This window comes from Bombina bombina, chromosome 6 (assembly GCF_027579735.1).
Source record: "Bombina bombina isolate aBomBom1 chromosome 6, aBomBom1.pri, whole genome shotgun sequence".
Classification (NCBI taxonomy): domain Eukaryota; kingdom Metazoa; phylum Chordata; class Amphibia; order Anura; family Bombinatoridae; genus Bombina; species Bombina bombina.
The window spans coordinates 702,220,541-702,235,524 of NC_069504.1; the positions used below are offsets into that span (position 1 = coordinate 702,220,541).

A 14,984-nucleotide genomic window follows, 5' to 3' on the forward strand; every position below is an offset into this window, starting at 1 on the left:
TTCGCAACACCGCCTTATCCTGATGAAAAATCAGAAAAGGAGACTCACAAGAAAGAGCAGATAATTCAGAAACTCTTCTGGCAGAAGAGATGGCCAAAAGGAACAAAACTTTCCAAGAAAGTAATTTAATGTCCAATGAATGCATAGGTTCAAACGGAGGAGCTTGAAGAGCTCCCAGAACCAAATTCAAACTCCAAGGAGGAGAAATTGACTTAATGACAGGTTTTATACGAACCAAAGCTTGTACAAAACAACGAACATCAGGAAGAATAGCAATCTTTCTGTGAAAAAGAACAGAAAGAGCAGAGATTTGTCCTTTCAAAGAACTTGCGGACAAACCCTTATCTAAGCCATCCTGAAGGAACTGTAAAATCCTCGGTATTCTAAAAGAATGCCAGGAAAAATGATGAGAAAGACACCAAGAAATATAAGTCTTCCAGACTCTATAATATATCTCTCGAGATACAGATTTACGAGCCTGTAACATAGTATTAATCACAGAGTCAGAGAAACCTCTTTGACCAAGAATCAAGCGTTCAATCTCCATACCTTTAAATTTAAGGATTTCAGATCCTGATGGAAAAAAGGACCTTGTGACAGAAGGTCTGGTCTTAACGGAAGAGTCCACGGTTGGCAAGAGGCCATCCGGACAAGATCTGCATACCAAAACCTGTGAGGCCATGCCGGAGCTACCAGCAGAACAAACGAGCATTCCTTCAGAATCTTGGAGATTACTCTTGGAAGAAGAACTAGAGGCGGAAAGATATAGGCAGGATGATACTTCCAAGGAAGTGATATTGCATCCACTGCCTCCGCCTGAGGATCCCGGGATCTGGACAGATACCTGGGAAGTTTCTTGTTTAGATGGGACGCCATCAGATCTATTTCTGGAAGTTCCCACATTTGAACAATCTGAAGAAATACCTCTGGGTGAAGAGACCATTCGCCCGGATGCAACGTTTGGCGACTGAGATAATCCGCTTCCCAATTGTCTACACCTGGAATATGAACCGCAGAGATTAGACAGGAGCTGGATTCCGCCCAAACCAAAATTCGAGATACTTCTTTCATAGCCAGAGGACTGTGAGTCCCTCCTTGATGATTGATGTATGCCACAGTTGTGACATTGTCTGTCTGAAAACAAATGAACTATTCTCTCTTCAGAAGAGGCCAAAACTGAAGAGCTCTGAAAATTGCACGGAGTTCCAAAATATTGATCGGTAATCTCACCTCCTGAGATTCCCAAACTCCTTGTGCCGTCAGAGATCCCCACACAGCTCCCCAACCTGTGAGACTTGCATCTGTTGAAATTACAGTCCAGGTCGGAAGCACAAAAGAAGCCCCCTGAATTAAACGATGGTGATCTGTCCACCATGTTAGAGAGTGTCGAACAATCGGTTTTAAAGATATTAATTGAGATATCTTCGTGTAATCCTTGCACCATTGCTTCAGCATACAGAGCTGAAGAGGTCGCATGTGAAAACGAGCAAAGGGGATCGCGTCCGATGCAGCAGTCATAAGACCTAGAATTTCCATGCATAAGGCTACCGAAGGGAATGATTGTGACTGAAGGTTTCGACAAGCTGTAATCAACTTTAGACGTCTCTTGTCTGTTAAAGACAGAGTCATGGACACTGAATCCATCTGGAAACCCAGAAAGGTTACCCTTGTCTGAGGAATCAAAGAACTTTTTGGTAAATTGATCCTCCAACCATGATCTTGAAGAAACAACACAAGTCGATTCGTATGAGATTCTGCTAAATGAAAAGACTGAGCAAGTACCAAGATATCGTCCAAATAAGGAAATACCACAATACCCTGTTCTCTGATTACAGACAGCAGGGCACCGAGAACTTTTGTAAAAATTCTTGGAGCTGTAGCTAGGCCAAACGGCAGAGCCACAAACTGGTAATGCTTGTCCAGAAACGAGAATCTCAGGAACTGATAATGATCTGGATGAATCGGAATATGCAGATATGCATCCTGTAAATCTATTGTGGACATATAATTCCCTTGCTGAACAAAAGGTAAGATAGTCCTTACAGTTACCATCTTGAATGTTGGTATCCTTACATAACGATTCAACATTTTTAGATCCAGAACTGGTCTGAAAGAATTCTCCTTCTTTGGTACAATGAAGAGATTTGAATAAAACCCCATCCCCTGTTCCGGAACTGGAACTGGCATAATTACTCCAGTCAACTCTAGATCTGAAACACATTTCAGAAATGCTTGAGCTTTTACTGGATTTACTGGGACACGGGAAAGAAAAAATCTCTTTGCAGGAGGTCTCAACTTGAAACCAATTCTGTACCCTTCTGAAACAATGCTCTGAATCCAAAGATTGTGAACAGAATTGATCCAAATTTCCTTGAAAAAACGTAACCTGCCCCCTACCAGCTGAGCTGGAATGAGGGCCGCACCTTCATGTGGACTTAGAAGCAGGCTTTGCCTTTCTAGCTGGCTTGGATTTATTCCAAACTGGAGATGGTCTCCAAACTGAAACTGCTCCTGAGGATGAAGGATCAGGCTTTTGTTCTTTGTTGAAACGAAAGGAACGAAAACGATTATTAGCCCTGTTTTTACCTTTAGATTTTTTATCCTGTGGTAAAAAAGTTCCTTTCCCACCAGTAACAGTTGAAATAATGGAATCCAACTGAGAACCAAATAATTTGTTACCCTGGAAAGAAATGGAAAGTAAAGTTGATTTAGAAGCCATATCAGCATTCCAAGTTTTAAGCCATAAAGCTCTTCTAGCTAAAATAGCTAGAGACATAAACCTGACATCAACTCTGATAATATCAAAAATGGCATCACAGATAAAATTATTAGCATGCTGAAGAAGAATAATAATATCATGAGAATCACGATGTGTTACTTGTTGCGCTAAAGTTTCCAACCAAAAAGTTGAAGCCGCAGCAACATCAGCCAAAGATATAGCAGGTCTAAGAAGATTACCTGAACACAGATAAGCTTTTCTTAGAAAGGACTCAATTTTCCTATCTAAAGGATCCTTAAACGAAGTACCATCTGACGTAGGAATAGTAGTACGTTTAGCAAGGGTAGAAATAGCCCCATCAACTTTAGGGATCTTGTCCCAAAATTCTAATCTGTCAGACGGCACAGGATATAATTGCTTAAAACGTTTAGAAGGAGTAAATGAATTACCCAAATTATCCCATTCTTTGGAAATTACTGCAGAAATAGCATCAGGAACAGGAAAAACTTCTGGAATAACTACAGGAGATTTAAAAACCTTATTTAGACGTTTAGATTTAGTATCAAGAGGACCAGAATCCTCTATTTCTAAAGCAATTAGGACTTCTTTAAGTAAAGAACGAATAAATTCCATTTTAAATAAATATGAAGATTTATCAGCATCAACCTCTGAGACAGAATCCTCTGAACCAGAGGAATCATCAGAATCAGAATGATGATGTTCAGTTAAAAATTCATCTGTAGGGAGAGAAGTTTTAAAAGATTTTTTACGTTTACTAGAAGGAGAAATAACAGACATAGCCTTCTTTATGGATTCTGAAACAAAATCTCTTATATTATCAGGAACATTCTGCACCTTAGATGTTGAAGGAACTGCAACAGGCAATGGTACTTTACTAAAGGAAATATTATCTGCTTTAACAAGTTTGTCATGACAATCAATACAAACAACAGCTGGAGGAATAGCTACCAAAAGTTTACAGCAGATACACTTAGCTTTGGTAGATTCAGCACTTAACAGCGATTTTCCTGTAGTATCTTCTGACTCAGATGCAACGTGAGACATCTTGCAATATGTAAGAGAAAAAACAACATATATATAAAGCAAAATTGATCAAATTCCTTAAATGACAGTTTCAGGAATGGGAAAAAATGCCAAAGAACAAGCTTCTAGCAACCAGAAGCAATAAAAAATGAGACTTAAATAATGTGGAGACAAAAGTGACGCCCATATTTTTTTCGCGCCAAATAAGACGCCCACATTATTTGGCGCCTAAATGCTTTTTGGCGCCAAAAATGACGCCACATCCGGAACGCCGACATTTTTGGCGCAAAATAACGTAAAAAAAAGACGCAACTTCCGGCGACACGTATGACGCCGGAAACGGAAATAGAATTTTTGCGCCAAAAAAGTCCGCGCCAAGAATGACGCAATAAAATGAAGCATTTTCAGCCCCCGCAAGCCTAACAGCCCACAGGGAAAAAAGTCAAATTTTAAGGTAAGAAAAATGTTAAAATGCATTATCCCAAATATGAAACTGACTGTCTGAAAATAAGGAAAGTTGAACATTCTGAGTCAAGGCAAATAAATGTTTGAATACATATATTTAGAACTTTATAAACAAAGTGCCCAACCATAGCTAGGAGTGTCACAGAAAATAAGACTTACTTACCCCAGGACACTCATCTACATATAGTAGATAGCCAAACCAGTACTGAAACGAGAATCAGCAGAGGTAATGGTATATATAAGAGTATATCGTCGATCTGAAAAGGGAGGTAAGAGATGAATCTCTACGACCGATAACAGAGAACCTATGAAATAGACCCCTTAGAAGGAGATCACTGCATTCAAATAGGCAATACTCTCCTCACATCCCTCTGACATTCACTGCACGCTGAGAGGAAAACCGGGCTCCAACTTGCTGCGGAGCGCATATCAACGTAGAATCTAGCACAAACTTACTTCACCACCTCCATCGGAGGCAAAGTTTGTAAAACTGAATTGTGGGTGTGGTGAGGGGTGTATTTATAGGCATTTTGAGGTTTGGGAAACTTTGCCCCTCCTGGTAGGAATGTATATCCCATACGTCACTAGCTCATGGACTCTTGCTAATTACATGAAAGAAAAGATTAATTATTTCTGTCACCAAATTTGCACCCCACCCCCTCTGTAGAAGCGCACTTAGGCGGTTGCCTAGTTGACTATATTGTAGCACCGGCCCTGATCTGTAGGGTGGAATAATTAACTGCACAACATTTTACATCTCTACAAAAATAAGGGCACTGTGTAACTTGTTTCCCTTTAATTTGTTTCCAATTATTTACTATACTACTTGCAGAATATTACATGTATTGGAAACTGCTTCTTTATGTTAATTGCTGTAGTTTGTTGCTCATTGTTTTCAAGGACATGCTTATTCAGATGGGCTGAGTCTTCAGAAAGAGCAGATCTTCAATCTCACTATCGCTATACATGGACAATACTTAGGTATTTAAATGTTTATTTTAGGTGATGATTTCAATAAACAAAACCAGCTTTTTTAATTACAAAAAAAAAAAAAAACCTAAATCAGCATTTTTTTTAAAACATGTAATACTCTGCAGTTGGTATAAGACACTGAGAACACTATAAGGGTAAAATGTTACAGTACACTATCTTTTAAAGGCAAGTTTTAAATTATTCTTTTTTTTACCTTATCACTCCCATCTGTTGTCCTTCAGTTTCAATGTCCCAAATCTTCATTGTACTGTCCCAAGATCCAGAACAGAGATGATTCCCACAGGAAGCCAGACACCAGGCCCAGCCCTGTAAAAGCAGGAACCATAAAGATTGTATCTGTACTCATTGTGTATGTGTGTGATTTTCACTGAGTATACTGTACCTTGTGGGTGCCAGTTTTCTCTGTCCCTAAAGCCTTGACAGTGACTTTGTCTATGCCTTGATCAAGTTTTCTCAGGTCCCAAAGACTGACATTTCTATCCCGAGATCCAGATGCACACAAAGCTCCCCCCTGAGACAAGTAGAGTAACCTGATGTCACTTTGTGATGCATCAATATATTCAGATTACATTACATGGAGAGGTTACAGAAAATATCCCTTCTATGTAATGAATTTATGGAGTTGAAGTTTGTTTTGCTTTATTAAAATCCAAAAATGCAGCCATAATAACTATACTTTTCAGAATGCCTATGAGTTCCTTAAAGGGTGAGACCCTCAGGTATTTACATGGTAGTTGTGGTCACATATGGCACATCAATTAGTTCATATTCTTCTTATCTGCTGTTAAAAATATTAATGTTTACAGAAGGTGTGGGAGGGAGCTCCTGGGAAACCTCTGCCTATGTGTAACATAGAGGTAAAATGCTGTTATATGTCTGTGACATCCCACCTGAAGCAGCAGCACGTCATCTACAGATGCAAAGTGACCATCAGCCAGTGAGTAATGTATTGCCTTCTTCCCATTGTCTGACCAACGAGAGAGATGCTCCTCTAGATCAATGCAAGCACTTGGCCAATCAAAATCATCTTCTGTATAAAAAGAAGGAATTATCCTGTTTGATTCTGTGTTTTAAATATATTTTTTAAAAAAAAAAGAAAAAGAAAAACAAAGTGCCCTGATAATTGGGTAAAAGGAGGATGTAAAATGTATGTGTCCTGATCCATGTGTATTAGAATGAGGATGGAAAGATGCGCCCTGACGTACCACAAATGTAAAGTTTTATTTCTGATGTCTGTCTACAACACTCAAAGATGTATGTGTCCTGATGTCTGTGTATCAAGAGAAGATAGGAGTCTTATTTCTGTATATTAAAATTTTTTGTCATTAATTGGTTTCTAATGCCTTTGTACTAATTGGTGTGAAAAATGTATCCCTGTGTCTATGTATTAGGAGGTGTTAAGGACAAATTCTGATTCATTTTTTACTTAAAACCAATATACATTATGTCTATGTATCAGATAAGAAATATGTATTAGATAAGAAATAAGAGTCCAGATATGTTTATCAGATGCATTATTTGCATTATTTTTCTAACTTTCATTAGTTAGAGGTAAAATGTATTTCCTGCTGATATATGTACCCTGATGTCTGTTTATAAGTATATTAGATCTATATATTTGATATGTGTGTGTTAAGAGGAGATAAGAGGCATGTGTCTTGACACCTCTGTATTAGTATAGGAGAAAGGAGTTTTGTATCATAGACTGGCTGCTACATTACCCACCTGATCTGTGCTCAGTTTACTTACGTTCAACCACTGGAAATCTGGCACCAACCCTTTTCTGTACTCGTATCCTCCAAGCAACTTCCTCATTCACAATATCTCTAAATGTTCGACACACTAATGGAAGTACACTGATGATGAACCGGGGTTCCAACTGAGACAGGATCTGTAAAATCAACTCTAGTGGGAGAAGAAGAAGAGCAGATATTTTCCCATCCTCCCCATTCACAGGTGACCTCTTAAGATCTCGCTCCAAATGCTGGGGATCATCTCTTAGCTGCAGGCATGGAGCGTCTGGTAGAGGATGCGGGCGTGTTCCCTGATGAGCTGGTGCACCCAATACCCTAGACACATAATCCTGTGCCTGCCGGTCTAGATCATCTTGATACTCCCCATCTGAATTGTTATCAGACTCGAGCTGTTGATCACTAGCCATGAAAGGAGTGGTGCACGCTATGTGCCTTGTAGAGTGACATATAGAAAAACATAATTTATGTAAGAACTTACCTGATAAATTCATTTCTTTCATATTAGCAAGAGTCCATGAGCTAGTGACGTATGGGATATACATTCCTACCAGGAGGGGCAAAGTTTCCCAAACCTCAAAATGCCCATAAACACACCCCTCACCACACCCACAATTCAGTTTAACGAATAGCCAAGAAGTGGGGTGATAAGAAAAAAAGTGCGAAAGCATATAAAATAAGGAATTGGAATAATTGTGCTTTATACAAAATCATAACCACCACAAAAAAAGGGCGGGCCTCATGGACTCTTGCTAATATGAAAGAAATGAATTTATCAGGTAAGTTCTTACATAAATTATGTTTTCTTTCATGTAATTAGCAAGAGTCCATGAGCTAGTGACGTATGGGATAATGACTACCCAAGAAGTGGATCTTTCCACACAAGAGTCACTAGAGAGGGAGGGATAAAATAAAGACAGCCAATTCCTGCTGAAAAATCCACACCCAAAATAAAGTTTAACGAAAAACAGAAGCAGAAGATTCAAACTGAAACCGCTGCCTGAAGTACTTTTCTACCAAAGACTGCTTCAGAAGAAGAAAATACATCAAAATGGTAGAATTTAGTAAAAGTATGCAAAGAGGACCAAGTAGCTGCTTTGCAGATCTGGTCAACCGAAGCTTCATTCCTAAACGCCCAGGAAGTAGAAACTGACCTAGTAGAATGAGCTGTAATTCTCTGAGGCGGAGTCTTACCCGACTCAACATAGGCAAGATGAATTAAAGATTTCAACCAAGATGCCAAAGAAATGGCAGAAGCTTTCTGGCCTTTTCTAGAACCGGAAAAGATAACAAATAGACTAGAAGTCTTACGAAAAGATTTCGTAGCTTCAACATAATATTTCAAAGCTCTAACAACATCTAAAGAATGCAACGATTTCTCCTTAGAATTCTTAGGATTAGGACATAATGAAGGAACCACAATTTCTCTACTAATGTTGTTGGAATTCACAACTTTAGGTAAAAATTCAAAAGAAGTTCGTAACACCGCCTTATCCTGATGAAAAATCAGAAAAGGAGACTCACAAGAAAGAGCAGATAATTCAGAAACTCATCTGGCAGAAGAGATTGCCAAAAGGAACAAAACTTTCCAAGAAAGTAATTTAATGTCCAATGAATGCATAGGTTCAAACGGAGGAGCTTGAAGAGCTCCCAGAACCAAATTCAAACTCCAAGGAGGAGAAATTGACTTAATGACAGGTTTTATACAAACCAAAGCTTGTACAAAACAATGAATATCAGGAAGAATAGCAATCTTTCTGTGAAAAAGAACAGAAAGAGCAGAGATTTGTCCTTTCAAAGAACTTGCGGACAAACCCTTATCTAAACCATCCTGAAGGAACTGTAAAATTCTCGGAATTCTAAAAGAATGCCAGGAAAAATGATGAGAAAGACACCAAGAAATATAAGTCTTCCAGACTCTATAATATATCTCTCGAGATACAGATTTACGAGCCTGTAACATAGTATTAACCACAGAGTCAGAGAAACCTCTTTGACCAAGAATCAAGCGTTCAATCTCCATACCTTTAAATTTAAGGATTTCAGATCCTGATGGAAAAAAGGACCTTGTGACAGAAGGTCTGGTCTTAACGGAAGAGTCCACGGTTGGCAAGAGGCCATCCGGACAAGATCCGCATACCAAAACCTGTGAGGCCATGCCGGAGCTACCAGGAGAACAAACGAGCATTCCTTCAGAATCTTGGAGATTACTCTTGGAAGAAGAACTAGAGGCGGAAAGATATAGGCAGGATGATACTTCCAGGGAAGTGATAATGCATCCACTGCCTCCGCCTGAGGATCCCGGGATCTGGACAGATACCTGGGAAGTTTCTTGTTTAGATGGGACGCCATCAGATCTATTTCTGGAAGTTCCCACATTTGAACAATCTGAAGAAATACCTCTGGGTGAAGAGACCATTCGCCCGGATGCAACGTTTGGCGACTGAGATAATCCGCTTCCCAATTGTCTACACCTGGAATATGAACCGCAGAGATTAGACAGGAGCTGGATTCCGCCCAAACCAAAATTCGAGATACTTCTTTCATAGCCAGAGGACTGTGAGTCCCTCCTTGATGATTGATGTATGCCACAGTTGTGACATTGTCTGAAAACAAATGAACGATTCTCTCTTCAGAAGAGGCCAAAACTGGAAGAGCTCTGAAAATTGCACGGAGTTCCAAAATATTGATCGGTAATCTCACCTCCTGAGATTCCCAAACTCCTTGTGCCGTCAGAGATCCCCACACAGCTCCCCAACCTGTGAGACTTGCATCTGTTGAAATTACAGTCCAGGTCGGAAGCAGAAAAGAAGCCCCCTGAATTAAACGATGGTGATCTGTCCACCATGTTAGAGAGTGTCGAACAATCGGTTTTAAAGATATTAATTGAGATATCTTCGTGTAATCCTTGCACCATTGCTTCAGCATACAGAGCTGAAGAGGTCGCATGTGAAAACGAGCAAAGGGGATCGCGTCCGATGCAGCAGTCATAAGACCTAGAATTTCCATGCATAAGGCTACCGAAGGGAATGATTGTGACTGAAGGTTTCGACAAGCTGTAATCAACTTTAGACGTCTCTTGTCTGTTAAAGACAGAGTCATGGACACTGAATCCATCTGGAAACCCAGAAAGGTTACCCTTGTCTGAGGAATCAAAGAACTTTTTGGTAAATTGATCCTCCAACCATGATCTTGAAGAAACAACACAAGTCGATTCGTATGAGATTCTGCTAAATGTAAAGACTGAGCAAGTACCAAGATATCGTCCAAATAAGGAAATACCACAATACCCTGTTCTCTGATTACAGACAGCAGGGCACCGAGAACCTTTGTAAAAATTCTTGGAGCTGTAGCTAGGCCAAACGGCAGAGCCACAAACTGGTAATGCTTGTCTAGGAAAGAGAATCTCAGAAACTGATAGTGATCTGGATGAATCGGAATATGCAGATATGCATCCTGTAAATCTATTGTGGACATATAATTCCCTTGCTGAACAAAAGGTAAGATAGTCCTTACAGTTACCATCTTGAATGTTGGTATCCTTACATAACGATTCAATATTTTTAGATCCAGAACTGGTCTGAAGGAATTCTCCTTCTTTGGTACAATGAAGAGATTTGAATAAAACCCCATCCCCTGTTCCGGAACTGGAACTGGCATAATTACTCCAGTCAACTCTAGATCTGAAACACATTTCAGAAATGCTTGAGCTTTTACTGGATTTACTGGGACACGGGAAAGAAAAAATCTCTTTGCAGGAGGTCTCAACTTGAAACAAATTCTGTACCCTTCTGAAACAATGCTCTGAATCCAAAGATTGTGAACAGAATTGACCCAAATTTCTTTGATAAACGTAACCTGCCCCCTACCAGCTGAGCTGGAATGAGGGCCGCACCTTCATGTGGACTTAGAAGCAGGCTTTGCCTTTCTAGCTGGCTTGGATTTATTCCAGACTGGAGATGGTCTCCAAACTGAAACTGCTCCTGAGGATGAAGGATCAGGCTTTTGTTCTTTGTTGAAACGAAAGGAACGAAAACGATTATTAGCCCTGTTTTTACCTTTAGATTTTTTATCCTGTGGTAAAAAAGTTCCTTTCCCACCAGTAACAGTTGAAATAATGGAATCCAACTGAGAACCAAATAATTTGTTACCCTGGAAAGAAATGGAAAGTAAAGTTGATTTAGAAGCCATATCAGCATTCCAAGTTTTAAGCCATAAAGCTCTTCTAGCTAAAATAGCTAGAGACATAAACCTGACATCAACTCTGATAATATCAAAAATGGCATCACAGATAAAATTATTAGCATGTTGAAGAAGAATAATAATATCATGAGAATCACGATGTGTTACTTGTTGCGCTAAAGTTTCCAACCAAAAAGTTGAAGCTGCAGCAACATCAGCCAAAGATATAGCAGGTCTAAGAAGATTACCTGAACACAGATAAGCTTTTCTTAGAAAGGACTCCATTTTCCTATCTAGAGGATCCTTAAACGAAGTACCATCTGACGTAGGAATAGTAGTACGTTTAGCAAGGGTAGAAATAGCCCCATCAACTTTAGGGATCTTGTCCCAAAATTCTAATCTGTCAGGCGGCACAGGATATAATTGCTTAAAACGTTTAGAAGGAGTAAATGAATTACCCAAATTATCCCATTCTTTGGAAATTACTGCAGAAATAGCATCAGGGACAGGAAAAACTTCTGGAATAATTACAGGAGTTTTAAAAACCTTATTTAAACGTTTAGATTTAGTATCAAGAGGACCAGAATCCTCTATTTCTAAAGCAATTAGGACTTCTTTAAGTAAAGAACGAATAAATTCCATTTTAAATAAATATGAAGATTTATCAGCATCAACCTCTGAGACAGAATCCTCTGAACCAGAGGAATCATCAGAATCAGAATGATGATGTTCAGTTAAAAATTCATCTGTAGGGAGAGAAGTTTTAAAAGATTTTTTATGTTTACTAGAAGGAGAAATAACAGACATAGCCTTCTTTATGGATTCAGAAACAAAATCTCTTATATTATCAGGAACATTCTGCACCTTAGATGTTGAAGGAACTGCAACAGGCAATGGTACTTTACTAAAGGAAATATTATCTGCTTTAACAAGTTTGTCATGACAATCAATACAAACAACAGCTGGAGGAATAGCTACCAAAAGTTTACAGCAGATACACTTAGCTTTGGTAGATTCAGCACTTGACAGCGATTTTCCTGTAGTATCTTCTGACTCAGATGCAACGTGAGACATCTTGCAATATGTAAGAGAAAAAACAACATATATATATAAAGCAAAATTGATCAAATTCCTTAAATGACAGTTTCAGGAATGGGAAAAAATGCCAAAGAACAAGCTTCTAGCAACCAGAAGCAATAAAAAATGAGACTTAAATAATGTGGAGACAAGAGTGACGCCCATATTTTTTCGCGCCAAATAAGACGCCCACATTATTTGGCGCCTAAATGCTTTTTGGCGCCAAAAATGACGCCACATCCGGAACGCCGACATTTTTGGCGCAAAATAACGTCAAAAAGTGACGCAACTTCCGGCGACACGTATGACGCCGGAAACGGAAATAGAATTTTTGCGCCAAAAAAGTCCGCGCCAAGAATGACGCAATAAAATGAAGCATTTTCAGCCCCCGCGAGACTAACAGCCCACAGGGAAAAAGTCAAATTTTAAGGTAATAAAAAATGTTAAATTAAAATGCATTATCCCAAATATGAAACTGACTGTCTGAAAAATAAGGAAAGTTGAACATTCTGAGTCAAGGCAAATAAATGTTTGAATACATATATTTAGAACTTTATAAACAAAGTGCCCAACCATAGCTAGGAGTGTCACAAAAAATAAGATTTACTTACCCCAGGACACTCATCTACATATAGTAGATAGCCAAACCAGTACTGAAACGAGAATCAGTAGAGGTAATGGTATATATAAGAGTATATCGTCGATCTGAAAAGGGAGGTAAGAGATGAATCTCTACGACCGATAACAGAGAACCTATGAAATAGACCCCTTAGAAGGAGATCACTGCATTCAAATAGGCAATACTCCTCACATCCCTCTGACATTCACTGCACGCCGAGAGGAAAACCGGGCCCCAACTTGCTGCGGAGCGCATATCAACGTAGAATCTAGCACAAACTTACTTCACCACCTCCATCGGAGGCAAAGTTTGTAAAAACTGAATTGTGGGTGTGGTGAGGGGTGTATTTATGGGCATTTTGAGGTTTGGGAAACTTTGCCCCTCCTGGTAGGAATGTATATCCCATACGTCACTAGCTCATGGACTCTTGCTAATTACATGAAAGAAAATATATAGGCAGAGTGACATATAGAAATTTTTGAATAAATATTTATGCAGTGGGGAAAAATGATGGGGACCTGCTAAACAATGTAATAGTACTATATATATTTAATATAATATATAACCACGATTTCTCAATATCAACAGATAAAAGCTGTGTCTTTGAAGTTACACTAACAGTAGAGAGAAGTGGGAGTTTGCATGTCTGTAAAATGAGGAGGTACAAGCCATATGGATGTCTGGTGTGTTTGTGTGGAAAAGATTAGCATAATAGGTGGTTAATCTCTTTTTTAGGTTTAAAAGGCCATTAAACCCCAAAAATGTCCTTCATGATTCAGATAGAGAATACAATTTTAAGCAACATTTCAATTTATTGCTATTACCTAATTTGCTGCAATCTTTAGATATCCTTTGTTAAAGAAATATCAATGCACATGGGTGAGCCAATCACGAGGCATCTATGTGCAGCCACCTATCAGAAGCTACTGAGCCTATCTAGATATGCTTTTCAGGAAAGAATATCAAGAGAATGAAGCAAATTAGATAATAGAAGTAAATTAGAAAGTTGTTTAAAACGGTATTCTCTGTGTGAATCATGAAAGAAAAAATGTGGGTTTAATGTCCCTTTAATGCTGGAACTCAGTATTAAATAAGAACAATGTCTGTGTATAAGGTAAATAGGAGCATATTTTGCCTGATCTCTTTGTCAGAGGGAGGTGACAGTCATGTGCTTTGATCTGTGAATTAGAATGTGATCATAATGTGTGCATTCTCTGTACTGCCAGCTATGTGTATCAGATCTTCATTTATGTATTAATGATTAGTTATAGTAACAGCATATTAAGAAATAAAGCACTTAAGTGTTAAATCGTCCATGCAGCAAAATCTGAGAGGTATCTTTATAGCTGTTTACTTGAAGAGAAAAATTAAGCAAGTTTGAGAAAGAAAAAAACAAAACCCAAAAACCTAAATGTTTAACTATGCATCTTATCGAGAGTTAAAAACGTTTTGTTTTTATTGCATTAACAATTAGTTAATATGTAAACAAGTTGACATTTAAAAATGTAACACCTTTTGAAATATATATATAAAAAAAAAGCTACATAAACATAAAATTAATATTTTGCATATACCGATAGCCACTGAAATAAATAAGAGAAAATGTTAATTATACGTACTTTTTAAGACTAGAAAATATGAGAATGTGCTGTGTGTGCTTGCTTCCCCTATACATAAACATTCAATTGGTATTCTACAAGTAGTGTATGCTTAGACCTACATAAATATATGGTGATGCGTATACTTTTCAATACGTTAGAAAAATAAGAATGTTTCCATCATTCATTCTTACACTCACTCACCTGTCTCTTGGATCACAGGGTGTACTTCCGACAACTTTCTAGGACGTCATGTCTCCTGGCTGTCAGAGGTTGCCATAGAGACTGTGCGGTAGCCAATAAGAGTACAGTGCTGGGAAGAACCTAATAGAGTTCTATACTGAAAAAGATATTCAATTGACGTTTTGGAAGCCATCTTTAATAAGGGCAACGACTGCTCTTTTTTTTTTTTTTTTAGTATATAATTAGTGTTTGAGTGCGAGACATTAATGTTTTGCCCCGGTTGGTATGGGAGACGGACGACACAATATTACCTTTAATGTCCAGCCACCTATATATTTAACACACTAGTGGTG

The 14,984-nt window shown here is 38.6% G+C and overlaps 1 protein-coding gene across 1 annotated transcript in view; it reads right to left on the reverse strand.

Annotated features, from left to right (window-relative positions):
• Positions 1-14,740, reverse strand: part of FBXW9 (F-box and WD repeat domain containing 9) — a 109,036-nt gene extending 94,296 nt beyond the window's left edge. The window contains exons 1-5 of the mRNA XM_053717837.1: positions 14,653-14,740; positions 6,971-7,407; positions 6,112-6,251; positions 5,604-5,732; positions 5,415-5,527 (exon numbers count right to left, since the gene is read on the reverse strand). Coding sequence (XP_053573812.1) covers positions 5,415-5,527; positions 5,604-5,732; positions 6,112-6,251; positions 6,971-7,382 — 794 coding nt within the window. The 5' untranslated portion in view covers positions 7,383-7,407; positions 14,653-14,740. The remainder of the gene's footprint in view (positions 1-5,414; positions 5,528-5,603; positions 5,733-6,111; positions 6,252-6,970; positions 7,408-14,652) is intronic.
• Between the last annotated feature and the right edge of the window lie 244 nt (positions 14,741-14,984).